The 23,613-nt window shown below is 34.9% G+C and overlaps 1 protein-coding gene across 6 annotated transcripts in view; it reads right to left on the bottom strand.

The window, feature by feature from the left end:
* Positions 1-2,430: 2,430 nt before the first annotated feature.
* The window catches only part of LOC111051472 (PAX-interacting protein 1), a 140,416-nt gene continuing 119,233 nt past the window's right edge, over positions 2,431-23,613 (bottom strand). For all 6 annotated transcript variants that reach the window (XM_039441277.1, XM_039441280.1, XM_039441279.1 and 3 more), the window contains 8 exons: positions 17,600-17,781; positions 16,856-16,965; positions 11,228-11,374; positions 10,582-10,766; positions 9,690-9,940; positions 7,040-7,208; positions 3,683-3,982; positions 2,431-2,773 (listed from right to left, as the gene is read on the bottom strand). In XM_039441277.1, the coding sequence (XP_039297211.1) occupies positions 2,679-2,773; positions 3,683-3,982; positions 7,040-7,208; positions 9,690-9,940; positions 10,582-10,766; positions 11,228-11,374; positions 16,856-16,965; positions 17,600-17,781 (1,439 nt within the window). In that variant the 3' untranslated portion in view covers positions 2,431-2,678. The remainder of the gene's footprint in view (positions 2,774-3,682; positions 3,983-7,039; positions 7,209-9,689; positions 9,941-10,581; positions 10,767-11,227; positions 11,375-16,855; positions 16,966-17,599; positions 17,782-23,613) is intronic.

Raw genomic sequence — 23,613 nt, 5'->3', positions numbered from 1 at the left:
ATATATATATATATATATATATATATATATATATATATATATATGTGTGTGTGTGTGTGTGTGTGTGTGTGCGTGTGTATGAGTGTATGTGCGTCTGTGTACACGATATCTCATCTCCCAATTAATGGAATGACTTGAAATTTAGAACGTAAGGTCCTTACAATATAAGGATCCGCCGCGAACAATTTCGATCAAATGCGATTTAAGATGGCGGCTAAAATGTTGTCAAAAACAGGGTTTTTCGCGATTTTCTCGAAAACGGCTCCAACAATTTTGCTTAAAGTTATACCTGAAATAGTCATCGATAAGATAGACCTATAACGAAAAAATTGAGAAATCTTCCACTGCTGTTACTCAATAATGACCACGGAGTGCCTTATTCATGACATTTGCGCCCGGACTAGAAAGGCTAGTACTCATTTGAAGCTCTCTCCATGCAATAGTTATTTGTGCAACTAGTGCGCAAAGTGACAGTTTGCTGCACCGAAAGAAACGTTTACGCCCGAGCCGTAGGCGAGGGCGGAATGGTTTCTTGAGTGCAGCAGAGGAACTTTGCGCACGTATTTCACATTAAGTTTTTCCTACAGTTACCATTGAATATGAAAAGTGGGTAATTATAGGTGAAATTGCCTGAAATCCATCAAATGTTTTTCTGTGTAATTTTATTATTGATAAAAACCTTAATCCTAAAATCCTAAAGTCCTCGTTGTCCTTGGTTATAATATCTAATACTAATAATTAGCGCGTTGTGCTTCGTTGCACCTCTGCTCACTATAGCAGCCACAGCAGCAGTCACTGTTACCAACTTAATTTTGATTTTGCTGCACTGTTGCTCCATATAACCTACTAAGTATTTTGCGTTGCCATGTTGCAAATCTGGAGTGCAGAAAAATTTTTCCCGCACTAGAGCGGAAAAGTGATTCTTTGCGTTCTGTAATCAGTGCAGCAATGGCCACTTTTCAACGTAACTGTAGGAAAAGTACTTTGCAGGCACTTCGTTCTTGCGTGTTTCGGATGCTATTTTTCAACCGATATTCATGGAAATGGTACCATATTGTTCATAAAGATTTGGACTTCCGGTGCCTTACCTCAAAAATCCAATTTTCCAACTATAAAATGACTTAAAAAGCCGATGAACTTGGACAAAATTTGGCAAAGTTTGATGTTTAATAGAAAAATTTTGTTAAGTAATATCAAAATTTGGAGGTAAGGCGCCGGATGTCCAAATTTTTATGAACAATTTGGTAACATTTTCATGATTATCGGTTGGAAAATAGCGTCCACACCCATTGTGTGGAGGTACATCATTCTAAAGGACTTTTTAAAACAAGTAAGATGGCATCAATAAAAATGTTCTATGATACTTGTATCCGAAATGGTAGCTGATTGAAGTTTAAGTTTTTAAAGTAGTGAGGGGTTGTAACTCGAATATTTTAAATGTAAAACACCAACTGCGTGGTAAATCATTTTTAAGGCCTTTTCAAAACAAGAAAGATGGCATCGATAAAAATGTTCTATGATACTTTTATCCGAGATGGCGGCTGATTGAAGTTTTAGTTTTTTAAAGAAATTTTTGGTAAAGTAATGAAACTTAAATACTTTGGATAAATCATAGAACATTTTTATTGATGTCATATTTCTTGTTTTGAATAGGCCTTAAAATTCTTTACCACACAATGGGTGTTCTACATTTGAAATATTTGAGTTACAACCCCTAAGTCACCCCCTTATGGGGGTTGAAATTCAGTTGTACGTCAAAAGGTAGAGTATTCGACCAATAACTTATCCTAAAAAATTACAGTATTATTATATCTATAACTGTCTCCAAGTTATTGAAGGGTTCCCATACAGACTCACTCTGCATATGGTTTGTAGTAGTTTTATCAATAGACAAGCAATCGAGCAATAATGATTAATTTATTTTTATCCGGTATTTTCCATAGTGAAATTTTGTATTATGTATAATATTTGGCATCAGATTCAACTTATCAACAGTAAACAACAACATCAAAGACTCATTATGGTCGGTTACACAGTAAAAAATCAATATATTAGAGAACAGTTGGACTTACATGTTACGTCTATTGAATTTAACCACCGTTAAATGATGTTATCCAACGGAAGCAATGCCAGAAACCATGAGATGTTGCCATTAGTTGCACCACAACAACAGTTGCACCGCAAATTAAAATAATTTTTCTTATTCAATAATATACAAAGAACGATGTACATTATTACATTCTTATGCAATCTTAAAGCCTAACCAAACCTAGCATACCTGGGCAAAATGTTTAAAAAGTACAACATCAAGATTGTTTGATCAAAATTCATATTACAATATCTAAATTTTTAGATATTCAATCTAAACCTATCATAGTTAAATGTATAGAATAAAAAATAATATTAGTTTGAAATGAATTTTCTATTTTATTTTATTTTTTAGAATATTTATTTCGCCAAAATACATAAGACAAATTTAAATGAATTACGAATCACATTACGATTCGAATAGGCTAGATTGAATAAAAATACTCTGATAAACAACTGCATATTAATTGCATTAATATTTCCAATAAACTGAAACAGTGATATTACTCTAATAATATTACAACAATGTGGGAAAATATAGTGATTTGGGTGAAAATTCCAGTTACTAAAGCTTAATTGGAATAATTCTGCTACTTCTTGCTGAGGTGGAATTTCATAATCGAGGATTCCAAATCAATCTTTTGTTTCATTATTGATGTCATTATGAAATCTGCATTATACACACCTAGAAAAAATAACATATCAATAAATTTATGAATAAATAAGTGAATTAATGAATTGTATGAGAAATATTATCCTCAAATTATATTTCATAGCGAAATATCTGTTCAGCCAAGCAGGAGAACATTTATTGGCCAGCACCACTAACTTTAGCTAGGCTAGTACATGAGACCCCATCCAATCCTACTCTTTTTTTATTATTCAAATTGGATCCTGAGAAAAGAGTTCTATCTTGATCAGTTTTAAATTAAGCATATTTGCAGACTAAGATGGCAGGACACCTGATACCAGCAGATGACACATACCCACCCAAGATGGCGATGAATGGAAAAATATATAGTGGGAGGAAGAGGGGGTGACCCAGGACAAGATGTATGGATGTGGTTGACCAGGATGCGGCAAAGGTTGGAGTGCAGGGGTGGAGAAGTGCTGCATTGAACAGAGATGCTTGGAGGAGGAGATTGAGTGAGACTGTGGCCCGTACTATGTTGTAAAGCTAAACAAGAAGAAAATATTTGCATGTTTGTTTTAATAATGAAAAAGTTTTTGGTTTTTGTTAACGGCCCTCCTCAACAGTTGATTCTAGTGAAACTATTTAGATTCTGGAATTCTAGTGAATTCCAACCATCATCACATATAACTATAAGAATATAAAAATGATACACCAGCTCTTGTTCACAAGAGTTATCACGTTCACTGTTAGGTGAGACACTGTTCAGACTGCCTTCATACATTTTAAATAATTAAGGACTAAAGATGGTGCTAATGAAGGGGAAGCAACAAGAAGAGTAATAGATAACTATAAGTTTCTACAGAAAACGAGGGGTCTATTCTTCCCTTGATGTATCATGTTTGTACACCGTTATTTATGTTTCAGTTTAAACTTGAATAATGTATATTCAAAATAACTCACCGATGTTAGCGCGTAGAACATCTATGATAAGGTGGAGATCGTTAGAATGTCCAATGATGAAATAGGTGTTTGGTTCAAAATCTTGAATGGCTTTCAAAGATTTGCGCTGTTTTTGAACTGTTCCTCCTGCGTACTCAGTTATTTCTCGAAGAAAGGATCTCGAAGGAATCACACCAGGAGTAAAGAAGAAAGTTTTGCCTTTGAAGAGTTCCGTTCTGTTATTATAGCTTAGAACTTTCTCAATATTGCAATCCCAAATCTTCTCGAATTCATCATCGCTTATAATGTACTGCTTTTCATCTAGAAATAATCGGCAAGTATTAGAATTTTTGCAAGGAAAAATTTAATTTATGGAATGAATATGTAGTAATGTTTTGCCAATCAATTTAAGATTTAAATCTCAAGGGAAAAATCGCCCTATCAACTTGCCAACACACAAGCTTGATCTGTGTGCTGTACCAGGACTCATTAAAGAAATCTCATTCAATTCATCCATGTACTTCCAATATACGATGCTCACCAATGAAACGGAGTGATTTGATTAGGAAAGAATAGTAATGAAAACTGATTCTAGATAGAGTAAGAAAATAGCTTGACAGATGAAGGTTATGACTTCCAATATTGGTTGAAACAGTATAGGAAAATCATTTAATTAATTAATAACTTGATGAAATTAACTTTTACACTGACTGACCATGTACATAATGTTTTGCTTTGTCCTGGACATCGTTGTATAAAATTCAATTTCTCAGAATATTTTTTGAAATTCCCCAATTTATAACAATAATATGTATAATCTAACAATATTATATTACCCACAAATAACAATTTATCGGTCTGGGAACAAATTGCACAAAAAGTCTTGAGTTAAGCCGGGGACACACCTGTCATGTAGCGTTCTGATCGTAAAGGCGGACGACTGTACGACAAAGGACATGCGGCTAACCTCAACTATATGTCATAATATGAACTGTCCAAACACCAAAACCACAGAAAAATCGGGAATGAGTCGGATCGGAAAGCTCCATGACAAGTATAACCCCTGCTCAAATGATACTAAATGTAATGTTTAATCTGAGCTATAATCGATGTACGTGTAATATCATGAGCAAATCTTGAAAATGATCAAATCGACAAGCCGCCTATGAAAGTCAATAGACAAAAATAATAAAATTGGCCAAGTGTTCTACTTTGAGACCATACAGTCTGAAAACATTTTCCAGAAATTATTTGAATCATTGAATAGAAAATATTGCGTGATAGAAACTTTAAAAATCATCTGCCATGGAAAAAGTAGGCTACATAGTAAGCATAATGTTATTACTGCATATAAGATGTACACCTCTACTGCAATGCATACTCACATGCAATAAGTTATGCATCAATCTAATAATAACGTTTTAAATCGTAGAGGCATCTGTAAAGATAGAAAATCTTGCAAACTCATACATCCAATGGTAGGCCTGAGGTTCTAATCAATCAATTCAGGTGATACTTGAAGCTATTATGTAAAAATTTGCAGTTGATACATTTATCCACATTCAAATACAAATTTATTTACCAAAATACGTGCATCGACAGCACACAATAGTGTTTATTTATGAACTTAAATTAATCAGATGGTTTAAAATGTAACAAGTAGTTCAGGTTACAAGCAGTTATTTTTAAATGTACCTCAGGAAGATTGCTTGTATTTGAAATAAACAAAATTTGAATTGAAATTCATTTGCGTTTATGAATGAATAAATATGATGCGATAGAGAAAGAAAGCAGAGGCTTACTGATGGATATCTCAGCTTCCAAAATTATCATTTTATTCCAATAGAACAGGCTATTGAAAAATTCAGTGATTAATATCAACCAATATTTCATCAATAATTTCTATAAATATTTCGTTTTTGTAGTATTGCAAATTATTGTTGCAATATAATATAGTTATATATGCTATAGTTTCACATTACTTCAACATCATTTTCCAGTAACTACAAGGTGCGGAAGATTGATTAGGCAGTTTGCTTTGTTTGTCACATCAGCCGTGAAAGATTTGAAAATTTGCCGGGCCCAATTTTTGTTATTATTCAACGACATTTGAGTAGGCAATAGGTTTTGGACCGGTGCTCATCGTGGATAGGAACGTGGTTAAGATTCCTGGGTTCGGTAATAGGAGGGAACTGGTAGTACACTGGTACTACAATCATGATCATGGTCGTCGCAGAGTCATTAGAACGCCAGAAAATTGCAAAGGGAGAGCAATGATCACCGGAACCTTCTGATCGTTGATATTCTATTGCGTTGGAGATTTCAGCTCGCAGTTTGAGAAGGATTTTGCATTTTGATTTAAAGTTTCATCCTTTTAAACTGATGAATGCTCAAGAATTACTCCCAGCAGCCTACGGCATCTAAAAAAATTGTGTGAATGAATGCTTGTCCAGTTCCTTCCAAATGCAGTTTCCTTTAGTAGTGACGAGGCACATTTTCATCTCAATGGATAGTGAATAGGAAAAACTTCACCTACTGTGATGAAGAAAACCTTCGAATCATTTATTAAATACCGTAAAACAACGAACTTTAGACGAAGTTAATGTTATACCGCGAGACATGTGAGCAAGAGCTGCTAAAACTTCAGAGCAGAGATCATCTCCAAAAATGTATTGATGTTTATGGCCGCCATCTTTAGGACATTATTTTTAATACCTAATCAATACAAGATGTGCAGATTAATCGATTTAGAAAATGAAAAAACTTTTCTTCATGTCACTTTTTATAGTTTCTTAAAACTGCTTAATCAGTTCAGCCGCACCTGCTCAAGTCCACTCCTATTAATGAAATTGAATAGTACCTACAATCAAATTAACCAGCCATACCTCCCTCTTTGTTTATTATAATTACACAATCAATCATAGCTTTCTCCCGAATGCCACAACATGCTATCTCTACTCTAGTAGAATGCAATAGACAAACAATATGAACTAACAATATAAAATATCACTTACGGCAAAAAGTGCGCTTTTGCAAGGACACCAGACTATTTTCACTTCAAGTAATTAAAGAAGGCAGAAAAAATTGGTATCACAGATTAGTAGTTGCTAACAACATGTTTTAGTAGCAGTGACCAAGCACCAACTATTGAGAACTATTGAGAGTAGACTATTGTGACACAGGCTTCAGGGTGGATACAAAACCATGATAAAAATAAGCAAGATACCACACCAAGAAATCATAATAAGAGGAGATAAATGTGAACCAATAACAATAATGGAGTGAGAGTTAAATGTTTAGAATCATCCTCTACCTACAAACAGGATTTGTCATGCTTCAAAGCAATGGCAAGAGGACGAAATGCCATAATAGAATTACCAATAAATGTATTGTGTTTGTGACTGTCTCTCAGCCAATCCAGTTTCAATATATATTTGCAAGTGGACAGGCAACATAATAGTTTAAATGTTCTTGTCAGCTTTGGAACCAACAAATGTGTAGCTTCTCTGCAGCTTGTAGCGACTGCTCCACCAAGTTGGAGTACTTTCTGCAATGATTAATAGCATTCAAATGATATATAAAAACACTGAGAACATGCAACATGCAACAACCCTTCTTAAAACCAGCAGCTAGATGAATAAAATTGGAATTATCACTTCAGAAAGTAATGGTATTTTTAGTTTTATATATTGTTTCAAAAATAAGCCTGGTGTTAAAAATTATAAAATTGACTGCTTGTATTTATTTGATATAAACGTTATAATAGCATTTGTCCAGTCTTTACTCCTGTGATCGATAATTCAAAATTATTCTTCTAGCATTCGAACAGCTAAAATACTCAACTACATATTTTTCACCATAAATCTGGATAACCACATTTCAGTATCAGGGTAAATCTAAAATATTCTTCCATTTAGTTCTAATGAGACTATTACCAATCAGCCTAACCGATCGAGTATGAATAGCCCAAGTCATGGAATAAATATTTTATATTCACTGACCCGGCAATGAACTCTGATATTTGGAAATCCATCTTAATTTTCATAAATAATCATCAATTAGAATGTTCAATACAAATTTTGCACATACTTACGATTTTTTAGGACTGATTTCATACTTCAGACAACTGTTTGGCGTTTTCTTCAGATGTATACGGTATATAAGATCTTGACAGTTGAGAAATGAATTCACTTGTTTCCACCTTGAGGCATGTGCTGTTTGAAAACGATACTCCGAAAAAACATAGTGCAGTTTGGCACCCTCCGCCCACGGTGCAGGTTTTACAAAAATTAGAATCGTCTTGGTTCGTAACTGCAACATCGGCTATCAAACCAAATGTGGCACCAATTATGACGTAACTGGTTTTGTTTTTAACCTAATTGCAAACCACTGGATACACGGTTGCACATTCTTTATACATTATGCAGTTTCTTCTCCATCTATTAGAGAGTTCTTCTCATATCTATCTACAGTTGTTGCTCTTCATTTATATGAAGTTATAATTATGAGTAATCAAGAATTGAATATGATATTATACGATCAAGTTCTGATAAAAAAAAACACTTTGGGAGGAGGGTCTTAGTTCTGAAATAATATATATATTATACAATAAAGTAAGGTGATTGTTTTGGATATATTTATACGATTTTAAAATACGATGCCTAATTCAATTAATTCAATTAAATTAAAATGAAATTGATTTAAAGAAATTTGTGGATTTTTAGTTTCAGGGAAATAGGTTCTAATTGAAATTTTTGATTGTTTTCCAAAATATGATTAATAAAGATAATTGGAATGCTTTGCGAATATTATGTTATGTGGATTCCAAGATTTTCAAGTCTAAATATATTTTTCTCGAGCCCCTCCCGTGCTTCGGATGGAAACGTTAAGCTGACGGTCCCGGCTGCCTAAAAAGCAATTGTAAGGTCATGTCAGAGGCCCTGAAATTGACCAGTTGCGACCTGAAAGCTCTGACACCAGACCTGAGGTCATCAATTCATAAGTCTCATAAATTTGTTCCCCAAACAAATTATACATGAAAAGGAGATAATTTAAAAATTGTTGGTTTCAAGTTTTGGAAAACGTGATCATCAGTGGAGTGATCAGTTGACTGAAATAAACTCTTATCCATTGGTAGCTTCAGATTTTGGAATAAAGCAGTTTTGAGCTTATGCCTGTTGCATTATCCCATAAAAGTAATGTACGCTGTCAGTGTATTATTATATCAAATAACTGGCGGCGCAGTGGATCACGACACATAATTACATTGTTGGGATTGTTGGGTTGTTATGATTGCAATAATCTATTATAAGATTCAAGATTATTTTTATATTTATTCCTTTTACAAAAGGGAAAATGTATTTTCAGCAAATAAACTGCTGTTGAGTGAATTTTTCACAAGCAGAGAAATAAATGTAAATAAATACTTTCTCGGAGAATATAAACTCAACGAATACAATGAATATAGAGAGCAAAAGTGAACAACTCTAAGATAACTTGAGTGAAATGTAGAGTCCAATAAAAATTGGATTTTGGGCATTTGAAAAGAAATATGTAACAATCATGGCAATGAAGTAAATCAGTGTAGAAAGCATAAGTTACTCGCAGAAACAAACCTCCTTGAATGCAAATTTAAATCAACATTATTCGAATGTTTTGTTGCAACAAGAGTATAAAATAAAATAATAAAATTTGGGAATATAATCCTGCACCTTAAATGGATGAATAAGTAAATGAATTAATATTGTTTAGATATTTTGTTGCAACAAACGAATATAAAAAATAAAGTGTTTCAAACAAAGTGTATGGACGTAAAGGGTATAGGAAATGTACAATAGTACATTATATCACTTTGAACTGTAAAAGTCTGTTGTTGCCAAACCTGTATGTAGGCTTTACAAATAAATGTAAAGATTAAAGTATAGTAGAAGTAAGTAAAGTGAAGTAGTTGAAGTAAGTTGTTTAGTACAAGTAAGTAAAGTTTCTATAAAGTAAATTAGGGACTTAATGGACTTATTGGTTCAGGAACCTTTTGCTCGACCCCCACGTCTTCAACTCCCGAGAACATGATGCATGGTTGGACCACATCCATCTGATCATCTTTCACATCACTAACGTTGGCATTGGTCACATTCACTTCCTTATTCTCTTGATTCTCCGCATCGGCAGTGGATGACGTATTCGAAAATTTGATGCGTTTCCTTCGATTGTTGAGGGGAGGACTAGATTTCACTCGATCGTATGATTCTTGCATTACGTTGATCGGAATTTTCCAGGCTCCTATAACAAAAACATTGATAAGAACGAGAAAGCAGAGGTGTGTTTATTTAATTCGTAAATTCCAAGAAAACATCAATCAATCAATCAAATATTGATTTGGCTGAGGATGCCCACATAAATCTGGGCTTGAGTGTATGTAATGGAAGAGATAAGTGGACTACAGTTCTAGTTCTAGGAGGGTTCCGAGCCAAAAAGTGATTTTACAGCTTATAACTAACTGTCTATTGGCAAAAACTAGCCTCAAGCCGATAGCACGGCACTCATATCAATCTCAATCCCTGCAAGGACAACCAGTCCCTTTTAAATATTAATAAAGCAGATAGGTTCTTCATAACATCTTATTAGGAAATACCTCGAAAAAGGATTTCTTATTATTGTGCAAGATTTTGGTCAGAGCTTTGACCAATAGATTTCACACTTTGAAGTTTGAACATATTTTCTTGACACCATTCAACAGAAAAAGTTTCTGGTCTGTTTCTTGCTTAGATTTATCAATGCAGTCATTAGTAAGAATGAGTTCAGCGATGTCATCAGCATATGTGGATTCTATCGATTTGAGTTTTCAGATATCCGCAGTGTAGATTTTAAAAAAAGTGGTAAATACTTATATATGTTAAAAATAAATAAAATGAAGTACAAACCCATGAGATGAGGCACAAGTGCGTAGTCAATTCTGAATGGATTTCCCAAATTAAACTGTTGATATTTGTGGGAGTCAGCTTGTTGTAGACATGAGTAGTGACCGAAGAGAATCTCATTCAACCACTGCACATTAACGACCGACTTTCCCCACTCACGTGCCTTTTTGTACTTTTCACCATCAGGCCTACAATCAAAAGTATTCAAAGTTCCATTGTTTTGAACGAGATATAACATTTACAAATGCAAAGCTTGCTTTGTATGCGAGTGATTTTCTGTTCTGGGTATATTCAAAGAACTCATTTTCTAAAGTCTTAATTCATTTTCATTATCATAAGGAATGCCACAAATAGCAACGTATTGCTGTATGTATAAAAAATCAAGTCTGTAAATTTGAATTTGAAAAGTAAACGTCTAATGGACGTTGGAAAGTAAAACAAGTAATTATACAATTAATTGGAAAGTAATTACAAGTAGAGGACACATTATAATATTTTTTTGGAACTAACTATTGTATGTAATATTGTAATTTATCTAATATTTTGTGTAATTGATGTTGTAGTTTTATTTTTTTTGGAAATAAACATTTATTTATTTATTATTTTATTTAATTATACAACGATAGTAGCTAGGGATAAGAGTACTTACCTGCGGCATATAAGAATATGATTATGCGATGTATAGTAGGAAGTAACTTTAGCACCGGTTACTTCAATCATCTTCTTAACTCTGATTCTTTCCTCTCCTTCAAATCCTGTGTAACTGATGATCAAATTACGACAAGGCTTCTCATCACTGTGAATTACAACCGAAAATTAGTATATTTTTTGAATATGCGAACCACAACTAAGAACCTAGGCTTACAAATGCTTCAGCAAATACAATATTCTTTTAATAAGTGACTCTGATTCAAATTCTGAAAGAATTTGTATTTATACAGGATGTTTCAGAAGTTGTGTCGAACATTTTAGGGTATTGTTCCTGGATGATAGGAGACTACAAATGTCGTATTTGAAGTGTCCAAAACTCAGCGGTTATCCTTATAGCAGCTATAAGGCAGCTGCTGCCATTTTGTTTTTTTCACTTAGGAACTTTTATCTCAAAAACGAAATTTTGTATTGATCTGAAATTTGGCATGAATATAAAGAATCAACTTTAAAAAATAAAATAAAAAATTTCGATGTAAATTTTAAAAATGGCCCTTTCAAGTTTTTGATTGTAAAATTCACGAAAACCGTTCACTTTACAGAAAATTTACAAGATACAAAAAAGTTAGCAAATTTTATCAAGATTTCATGGATACCTCATTTATCAAGATTGGTCGAAGAATAACAGAGAAATTAATTAATTACGTATTGCATGCATGACCACTTTTCACAATCTAAATTCAAATTCATTTATTGCATGAAATAAATTCACAATTGAATATACTTCACAGTTAGTACAATTTCAAATGGATCAACTTGTACACTTGTAGGTTGTAATCTATCGCACATGATCATAATAAGAATTGTACAATAAAGACATAATAATCCTTAATGATACTAAAGTGAAAAGAAAAGAAAAATTAACATGCATCTCGTCCACGAAGGCTTAAGCCTGTGTATGGAGAGGATTCTGTTCTTTATTTAGAATAAAGTTTTTGTGGTTTGAGAAGGATAAAGTAATTCTTGAATACTGAATCCTTGAATAGTTAATTATTGAATGATAATGAGTTTGATCATTATAGAAAAATTACTGAGAGGATGATACACCTCGAGAGCATTGATGCAACCCAATGAAGAACCTATACAATGAAGAACCTAAACATCAATATTACATTTTTAATAATTAAAAGTTTCAAAGTTTAATCTTGAATACAATTGGAATAATTCCAATTGTATTCAAGATGAAGCTTTGAAACTCGGTATGGCGCCATATGGCCATCCAGCTGATTTTACAATGTTTTTCAGATGATCTTGTCTGTTCATAATAATGAATGTTGTACAAAAATAATTAATTTCTCTGTTATTCTCTGACCAATCTTGATTAATGAGGTATCCATGAAATCTTGATAAAATTTTCCAACTTTTTTGTCCCTTGTAAATTTTCTGTAAAGTGAACGGTTTTCGTAAAATTTGCCATCCAAAATTTTAAATGACCGCCATTTTGAACATGTACATCGAAAATTTTTTATTTTATTTTTCAAAGTTGAGTCTTCATAGCATAAATATTAATGCTAAATTTCAGATCAATACAACATTTCGTTTTTGGGTTAAAAATGTATAAGTGATAAAACAAAATGGCAGCTATAAGGATAACCGCTGAGTTTTGGAAACTTCAAATACGACATTTTTGTAGTCTCCTATCATCCAGGAACAATACCCTAAAATGTTTGACACTACTTCTGAAACGTCCTGTATAATACCGCCATATGACTACGGGATCATATAATATGTAATGTATGTGATTTGTTATCACGCTTTTATTTCCTTTTTGTTTTGTATCATCCTTTACGGGCGCAATCAATTCGTTCCAGCTTCGAAGTTTTCTCCAACAAAACATCCTTAACATCATTTTAATGAAGCTGGAAGAGCCTCCACGCGGTGCGCCTGGATATCCAAATCAGGATGGAGACCTAGATTTGGAGAGCTAAATCGAATTAATTTCCAAATCCCCTCTCCCCTCACCCTTCTTCTCTTATTCATGCTTTGGAACTGTTGAATACTAGAACGGCTATTTTCTATTGACTTAGCTGTGAGCCATTCTCTTTTCAGTCTGTCTATCTGACCATCTGGTCAAACTCTTCTTCATTTCAAACCCCAACCCCCTTGAGCATTCAAGGGCATGGGGCTTATCTTTCATTATTTCCTAGCTATCCTAAATTCTTCACTTTCAAGGTGGCCAGGAGTCAATGGGAGGCGTTCCCTCCACCTGGATTGGATGCCATGGGCCAGTTCCCCGTGCATATGAAATTACACTTACTAAAAGACAAACAAATCGAGAGAAAACGGACAGGACTTTACGGACTAAAAACAGGCGATCCTTACAAACTTTGAATATTGGTACATGGAATGTGGGGGGGTTAAGGGGAAAGGAAATTGAATTGACGGAAGAGATAAGGCAAACCAGGGTTGATTATCTAGCAATTACAGAGACAAAGAAGAAAGGAACTGGCTGTATCATGTTGAATAATGATTATTTGCTCTTCTTCAGCGGGACAGGTATTGCAGAGCGAGCAGCAGCTGGAGTAGCATTAATGATTTATAGGGATAAGAAGGAAAATATTAAGGACTGGAAATTTGTTAATGAGCGTATCATGAGAGTGGATATAGAAGAGAATTGCGAGTCCTTTTCATTGATAATTGCATATGCTCCGTGTGACGATCAATTAGCTCAAGTAAAGGATCATTTCTTTGATAAGCTGCAGGTGGCTATTGATGAAGCAAATAGTAAAGTAATACTGTGTGGGGATCTGAATGGCCGTGTAGGAAACTCACTGGAAGGAACAGAGCAAGTGATAGGAAAGCTTGGTGAAAGCACAATTAATAATAATGAGGAAAGATTGATCGATCTGTGTATAAATAATAATTTTTGCATATGCAAAATTTCCTCACAAAGACATACATCGCTTCACCAGGGTCAGATGCTCAAGAAATGAAAAATCGATTATAGATTACATTATTGTTGCAAAGTGATTTCAAACAGGGACAGGGATACTACGGGGACCCACTTTAGACACAGATCATCATCTTCTGGTAATGAAGCTGGCTATACTCGAGAAGAATATTTCGAAAAGAAAAAGGAAAGAAAGGCCGAAAGTGAAATACAAGATTAAAACATATGAGCTCAGAGAGTAGCATGTCAAAGAGAGTTAGTAGAATGCAAATTAAGAGGAAGGCAAAAAGTGAATGGTCAGGTAGAGCTGGAAGACTGCTGGACAACTCTGCGAGACACCCTCATCAATGCCGCGGAGGAGGCGTGTGGGAAGAGTAGAGTTGGAGGGAAAGGTGAGAAGACAAGCTGGTGGACGACGGATGTCAGAGCAGAGGTGAAGAGGAAGAAAGAGATGTGGCAGCATTACCTTCAAACACGGAGCGCAGAGGGCTATGATCATTACAAAGAGCAAAGAGCAAGAGTGAAAGAAATAGTTAAGGCAGCGAAACAGCAGTACTGGAATGAATTTGAAGTGTGCATCGAGGATAATTACAGAGAGAACCAGAAGCTGTTCTATAGAATTTTGAAGGGCCTGAGGTAAGATGAACCATGTCCTTTAAAATTTGTAAAAGATCAAGCAGGAAATCTTCTCACACAGGAGCGAGAGGTAATGTCAAGGTGGAAGGAGTACTTCTCTGATCTACTGACGGAGAACGGAGATGAGAGGGAAGACAAACAGGAAGACCTGACAGAGTTGGAGCATCCTGACATCTTGCTCATAGAGAATGATATAAAAGAAGAAGAACTTGATCTGGCTGTGAGAAAGATGAAACTTGGAAGATCACCTGCACATGATGGCATCACACCAGAAATGATCAAATATATGGGACCAATAGGTAGAAAGTGGCTCTTGAGAGTGATAAGATTAGCCTGGAGATATAAGAGAATCCCCAAAGACAGGAAAGTATCTGTAATGATTCCCATTTACAAAAAAGGGGACAATAGAGAATGCAGCAACTACAGGGGAATATCCCTTCTGAGCGTACCGGGCAAGCTCTACTCAAGAATACTGCATGAGAGGCTGAAATGTTTTATTGAACCAGACCTTGAGGAGGAGCAATTTGGCTTCAGACATGGTAGAAGTACTCAAGATGCCATTTTTATCCTGAGACAAGTCCTAGAAAAAAGTGTAGAGTATGGAAAAAAACGTGTACTTGTGTTTTATAGACCTCATCAAAGCATTTGACAGAGTACCCTGGAATGCTTTATGGAAGGAATTACGAGATAGAAGAGTGAATGATAACTTGTTGAAGGCCATCCAGAGCTACTACAGAAGCTGTAGGAACTATGTGAGAGTCGGTAACTGCTGCTCTGAGCAATTTGAAACAAGAGCAGGAGTAAGGCAAGGAGATATTCTATCACCGTATCTTTTTGTTATACTGATGGATGGAGTGATGAAGGCCTGCAAGGATAGAGAAAAAAGATTGACAATGGGTCACTGGCGACTACAGAGAGTGAAAGTCTCAAAGCTGGCTTACGCAGATGACCTTGTCCTGTTGGCTGCAAAGGAAGAGGATCTTCAGCATAACATAAACATCTGGAATGAGGAACTGGAGAAGAAGAAGATGGAGATAAGCATAGAAAAAACTGAAGTGATGGCTGTGGCAACCAATCACAGAGAGATAGAGATTAAGTTGAAAAATAGAAGAATTGAACAGGTCACCAACTTTAAATATCTTGGAGCTACCATACATCAAGAGGGCAGAATGGAGGAAGAAATAAATTCTAGAACTTCTTCTGGTGGTAGACTCTACTATGCGCTATCAAGAGGGTTCCTTAATATGAAAGATGTCAGCCAGAAAGCGAAAATGGCAGTCTTCTGGTCCACATATGTTCCTACTTTGTTGTACTCTTCTGAAACGTGGACTTTGACAGAGAGAAGTAAAAGTAAGCTGCAGGCCCAAGAAATGCGCTTCCTACGTAGAGTGATTGGGAAGACAAGAAGAGACCGACTGAGAAATCAGGCTATAAGAGCGGTGGTCAACTCTAATCCAATCACTCAGAGGATAGAGGAAGGGCAGCTTAGATGGCTGGGCAACGTAATAAGGATGGGCGAGGAGAGGCTACCAAAACAGATATGGGAATGTAAGGCAGAGGGAAGAAGGCGAGCTGGAAGACCGAGAAAAAGATTGTGTTATGACCTCCGGAGAAATCTGGAGTCTAGGGGAGGTGATTGGAGAGTGATTGGCCGTTTGGCGCAGGATCGTGATAGATGGAAATCTCTCGTAAACTCTACACCGCAAGGTAGAAGAGGCTTCGATCAAGTAAGTAAGTAAGTATCATCCTTTACATTTCTTTTATTTTGATTCTCAAAATATCAAAAACCTTGACTTAACGGTACGTTGTCGCATAATGAAAAAAAAGTTGACAAATCTCAAAAAATCTTTGTATTGAATATCTTCAACAATAATGTAGGTGGATTGAGGAACATGTTTTGCATATCAAATCGACATAGACAAAATTCATTTCCTAATTTCCAGTACTATAAAATAAGAAAGACTATAGGCAAGCAATAATATATTAGTCTGGATGGCCGGGACTGAGATAATACGATTATTTGTTGTTCCCCGCAGTAATTACCTGAAAGGTGTAGGAAAGTGTAAAGCCAACCAAGGCGGCAGCACCTGTTGCTTGAGTGTAATATCACTCAGCCAATCAGCTGTTATGCACCGTTTACCATCACGGAGTCCCTGTAATAATAAAATCAAGTAGGGTGTATAGCAGCATTAATTTGAACACCAATTTGAAATATCATTTTGAAATTTCATTATAATGTTGAAATAGCAAAGTAGAAATCATAATAATTTTAATGGAAATAGTTCTGAAGTAACCTTTCATTATGTATACTGGTACCATAACCTTTACCGGTTTGTAAAAAAATGTTTGTGAGGATGGACAAAGTCTAGGATGGTCAAAGTTATCAACTTATAAAATGTCATTTCAGGTAAAATTAGTGTTTCTCATAAGATAATATCTAAACATTATATCATTTATTCAAAAAGAAAATTTAAAATCAATTATATGACCTGTCCACTCAAATTTTATATTAGAATGAAAAAAAAAACATGGCGGATGACCTGATAATTGTTTATATCTGTACAGTCACTGTCAAAAGTAAAAGTAAATTATTTTTGGCAAACTGACAAAATTGCAAAGCTAGAAAGAGATAGCGCTATCTGCTTTGTCGAATGATAGAAAAGGATAATAACACTATTGTCAATCAAATACTGTAGTACATTGTTCTCTGTTTGTGTTATGGTCACTATACCAGAAGAAACTATTTTGAAATCAAATATTATTCATATAAAAAAGTCAACTACTAACCTGCTGTACTAAAGGATGCTTCTGTGTTTGACAAAGAATATGAGTAACACGTAGAGAGTAGGCGGACTCATACTCGCCTCCGTTCTCTAAGATAACTCGTTGCCAAGTTGAAACATCATAGCCACTTCGATCATATTCCACGATCAGAAACACACATCCAAGAAGGCACATGTCAGGTGGCACTGCAAATTATTATGAAATAATGACCAAGTATAATTTTCTTGCAAACAAATGAAAAGCAAAGTTTCTCCTTTTGCACGCACACCCTCAGTAGGGATGAGGAATTTTGATATGTTTATCTTCTAACCAGTCCTGAAGTAGTTTTGCAGAACTCAAGATTTCACACTGCAACAGTCGCAGGAAAATAGAAAATTATTCATCACATTAAATATATTTTAATGCTCTATCCTATTATATTAAGCGAGCAATTTCTATACACACACATATATATATATATATATATATATATATATATATATATTATATATATATATATATATATCCTCCTCAATCAGTGCGCCTCCGTTCGTTTGTGCTCTATGGTCTACACAACATCTCTACCGCGTCTCTGTGGTCACGACCGTTAGAAAGTTCGTTCAAATCTGTACCACTTCACTTCCTGGTTGATTGACAAAGGGGGCCCAGCTCCCGAAAATTCTCGTTTAAATGTAAGTTTTCAAGTTTTTTCAATCTATCCATGTCGTGTGTATCCTGTTAATATATATATATATATATATATATATATATATATAATATATATATATATATATATATATATATTATATATATATATATTGCTATATATATATATATATATATCTATATATATATATATATATTGCTATATATATATATATATAGGGTGTTTCATAATTATGGTAAAATAATTTAATACGTGATAGTAGAGTTAAAAATAAGAAAAAAGTTCCTATAAACATTATATCCATAAACGCTTCATTAGCGAGCTATACAGGGTGAAAGATTTCGCCCGGAATTCAGTTCCTCTGGTGAAATACACCGATGCTGAATTGTTTGGGGACTAGTTTTTGAAAAACTTATGCTGGATTCATATGGAAAAATATCTGAAAAATTGAATAAAACTAGTCTGGAATCTGTAGTGTGAGTAGTTTTTGAGAAAAAAGTTGGAATATGCAAAAAATCTAAGTAGAAAAACACAGACTTCTACGTTTGATGCCCAATAACTTTCTTTAATGACCAGTAAACAAATAATTTTTCGCAATAAAAATTTTAGAGAATATAATTCTGAAAAAAATGATGTGAGCTGTGTAAACTAAATTTAAATAAAAGTTGGATAAAATGTATTCTTATGTAGTACATTATACTACAAAATTTGCTGTTTTATGAGGAGAGAACTATTAGCTCATAGGTTGTAGCTGATTGCAGATAGAACATTGATTTTAAGAACAGCTGTTCCAAAACAGCTGATTTATTTTGTTTTGAATAAAAAAATATTTAAAAGAAATTATCAGCTGAAAATTATTTTCAGAAATATTTTAGCTCACTGTTGAACAACAAAACAAACTGTAAGTTAGGCCTACTGTAGCCGCGCTGTGTTTCTTGTTTAACCTATTAACCAGTTATTTGTAACCATTCCACTTTGCTTTTGTGTTAAGTGTTAACTTTTTAAAAAATGGCAGGTAATTTTAGACATTATTCATACTCCGAATTAGCTGACATGCATTTAATGTATGGTGGAATGGGACACTACTGTAATAGTACTGAAGCAAGACGTTTGTATCAAGAGAACTTTCCTAACTGAGTATGTCCAAGTTCAAGGTTTTTTGCCACGTCTGTCTGGGACAGATTCTTTGATATCCAAAGAGCACATTTATGCATGCAGACCCCGATCTAATAAGACTGTTGAGTTAGAAGAACAAGTTCTTAATGAAATTTATGAACATCCCGAGAAGAACACAAGAGAATTGTCAGTGCAGTTTAATGTCAATCAATCTATTATTTGGAGGATACTAAAAGAGCAACAATTACATCCATATCACCTCCAGAAAGTTCATACTCTATTGCCACGAGACTGTATTCCCCGTGCTGGTATTTGCCGATGGTTTTTAGTGAAACTTGTTTACCCAAACTTTTTAACAACCGTTTTATTTACCGACGAGGGACACTTTACAAGAACAGCTATCGTTAACGTCCACAACTAACATATTTGGGCAGCTGAGAATCCTCATGCCATCAATCCCAATCTTCCACAACATCAGTTTTCAGTAAACATTTGGGCAGGAATCATAGGAGATCATCTACTTCTGTTCGAGCTTCCTCCCAGGCTTAATGGCATAATCTACTAGTCTTTTGGTATAAGTTTAATGTCTGAAATAAGTAAACTCTTCATTTGTAGAGCTTTAATCAAATAAAATTGAACATGACTTTCTACTAGTAACAGATCAACAACATTTGATATTTATGAATGAATCAATGACAACGAAAACATATGGTTTATCATATCATTCTACCCGGCTAGATTTTCGTGTTATCTTAGGGGCAAGATGACGGAGCGACACAGTGGACTCTTGTCCATCAGGGCGACGAATGTGAGCATACTCTGGGTTTGCCTCAATCAATTCAACTTCTTCTACTGATGAATCTTGCTTTGAATTTCGGTTCATTTTCTTCAGCCAAACTGGTCCTGGGCTCATTAGCCAAGATGGTAGTGACTGTCCATTTGTTGAGGATCTCATGTGTAGGAACATTCGTTCATGAGGGGTGCAATTTGTTGTAGTACACAAAAGAGATCGAATAGAGTGAAGTGCATCAGGCAACACTTCCTCCCATCGATTTGAATCAAGTCCTCGTGATCTTAGAGCTAGTGTTATTGCTTTCCATATAATTCCATTATATCGCTCTACTTGACCATTCCCTCTCGGATTGTAAGGCGTTGATCTACTAGTAGCTATCCCTTTTGAGCCAAGAAAGCTCTTCAACTCAGTTGACATGAAGGATGTTCCTCTGTCTGTGTGAATATAGCTTGGAAGGCCAAACATTGATATTAATGAGACCAGGCAATTTATGACTGTTCTCGCAGTCATGTCTGGACAAGGAAATACAAAAGGGAATCTTGAGTACTCATCAACCATCACCAGTAGGTATTTATTTCTTGTTTTTGATTGTACGGGTCCTTTGAAGTCCATATTAATTCGTTCAAAAGGTTTTGTTGCCTTTATGAGATTTCCTTTTGTCTTCATATACTGTGGTTTTATTTCAGAGCAAATTGCACAATTGGAGCAAATTTTCCTTACATCATCTACAGTATAGGGGAGATTTTTCATTCTGAGCCAGTGGTAGAAACGAGTTACACCAGGGTGACAAAGTTCATCATGGTATTTTGCCAAAGCTGAGTTCAATGTTGAACAACCAGCTGTAATACATATACGAGAGAGTGCATCAGCTGGTGCATTTTCTTTTCCAGGTCTGTAGACTATGTTGAATTTGTATTCAGATAATTCTAGGCGCCACCTTTGTATCTTTTCATTTTTTATTTTTCTATTGTGTTGAGTGCCAAACATGAATGTGACTGATTTTTGGTCAGTGATCAAAGTGAATTGTTTTCGTAGTAAATAGTGTCTCCATTTTCTTATAGACTCCACAATGGCATAGGCTTCTTTCTCAACAGCTGAATGCCTGGTTTCACTTTGGGACAAAGTTCGTGAGAAAAAGGCTACTGGTCGAGAATTTTGTGTTAATGTTGCACCAATTGCAAAATCTGATGCATCTGTCTCAATTATGAATGGTACATTTTCATCAACAAAGAGCAGTACCGCGGAAGCAATTTCATTTTTCAACAATTCCAAAGTTTCCATCTGATCTTGAGATAGAGGGAATTTCTGTATGTGGACAAGGGGGTGAATCTTTTGAGAAAAGTTTTTAATCCATCGGGAGTAATGAGCCAGTAATCCCATGAGTCGTTTCATTTCTTTAGCATTTCTTGGGGGTGGAAAGTTCATGAGTGGTGCAAGGCGTTCTGGGTCAGGTTTAATTTCTCCATGTTTTATCTCATACCCAAGGAACTTCAATGATTTTTTTGAAAATTTACATTTTTCTTCATTTATAGTCAAGCCATACAATTCAATTACTTGTTGAAATTTCTTAAGATTTCTGTCATGTTCTTCTTGATCTGAACCGCAAATGACATCATCATCCAAATAGGCAAAGCAGTCGTTCAAATTCTCTCTTTCTATAAGTCCGTTTATTGTACGTTGGAAGGCAGCTACTCCATTGGTTACTCCGAATGGTATTCGTTTGAACTGATAAAGTTTTCGGCCTACTTCAAAGGCAGTGTAATGTCGTTCATTCTCAAGAATCGGTATTTGATGGTAAGCTGACTTGAAATCTACAGTACTAAAAAAGTTGTACTTGGCAATTGTGTTTACAAGATCTTCGATCAATGGGAGAGGGTATGCGTCTAAATTTGTGAATTTATTAATAGTCTGTGAATAGTCTATGACCATTCGTTTCTTCTGTCCATTGGTTACAATGAAAGGCTGGGCACGCCAACTGGACTGGCTTTCCTCAATTATTCCTTCTGTAAGGAGGCGATTGACCTCATTCTTCATGAATTCATAGTCATCTTGTGGGTGTCTTCTGGATCGGGTAGTTATTGGGTGGCAATCGGGAGTCAAGTCATTGAAAAGGGAACATGGTTTTATCATGGCCTCCACCAAGAGGCAATCTTTCAAGGGTGGTGTGGTTGTAGAATTATTATCTATTACAAGAGGCTGTTTATTACCATTGAATGCTAAACTTATTGTAGAGTGATTCATCAAAAAATCGTGACCAAGTATCACATTGCAACAGCATTCTTTTAATACCAAGAGTTTAATATTGTTGTATTCATTTCCTTTGTACACAATATTGCTATAAACACATGCTTTTGTAGCGGTGTTATGTTGAACAGATGCAAATCTTATAAAACAAGAATCTGATGCAGTTTTAAATTTATTTGTTTTTGCAAATTTTTCATCAATAAAACTGGCAACACTTCCGGTATCAATAAGAGCTGGTGTATTTATTCCATTCACCGAAACAATAATTGTAGCTTTAGAAAGATTACTGGCTATACCAGCTGCAGTAATAGTTGACGTAGTTAGTTTTTCTTTGAGCGTTTTACTTTTACACACATGGGAAAAGTGTCCAATTCGGGAACATTTATGACAAGTCTTTCCTATTGCAGGACATTCTTGAGAATTTGAGTGTTTTTTATATCCGCAACGTTGGCATTGAACGGATTTCTCTACAATTGTCTGTCGATTTTGGGTTACAGCATTAACATCTGAGAAAGATTCACTCAAGCTTATGTTTTTATTTTCTTCAACAGAGTTTGTATAACAAGTACTTTTAAAGGAGTCGGCATATGTTTTTGCGGATTCAAGAACACGTGCTTGGGAAACGGTTTCTTGTAGACTCAAATCTCCTTGTTGAAAAAGTTTCTCTTTAATTTCAATAGAACATAACCCTGAAACAAGAGCATCTCTAATATGCTCGTTTTTGTTTTCTTCGGCTGACACTCTAGTGAAGTTACATGATAAGCTTAATCTTTTTAGTTCAGAATAGTAGTGATCAATGGACTCACCTATTTGTTGTTTTGCATTAGCAAGGCAGTATCGTGCATAAATTTCGTTCTTTGGTTTAACGAACATATCTTCCAACATGGATATAGTTTCTTCATATGAAGTATAGCTTTCCACAATTTCGTATAAAGCAGGTGATAAGAAGTTTACCAATATTTTCATTTTGTCATTGGTTGTCGTTCCTTCTAAGAAATTTTCGAACGTCTTTTTCCAATGTTTCCACTCTCTCTCTGCCGTAGGCGAATCTGGGTCGATAGATAATTCCTTTGGCTTGAGAAACTTGTCAATATGTGATTCCATCTTATCTTCTTCGTAGTTACGGTTTTCAATCGTTTTTGTCTTTTTCTTTGTCGGCATTTTATTTGATTAAATTGAAATAAGTAAACTCTTCATTTGTAGAGCTTTAATCAAATA

Source organism: Nilaparvata lugens, chromosome X (genome assembly GCF_014356525.2).
Source record: "Nilaparvata lugens isolate BPH chromosome X, ASM1435652v1, whole genome shotgun sequence".
Classification (NCBI taxonomy): Eukaryota; Metazoa; Arthropoda; class Insecta; order Hemiptera; family Delphacidae; genus Nilaparvata; species Nilaparvata lugens.
Note: the sequence above shows the minus strand (reverse complement) of the source record. Positions and strands in the feature narration are given on the sequence as shown.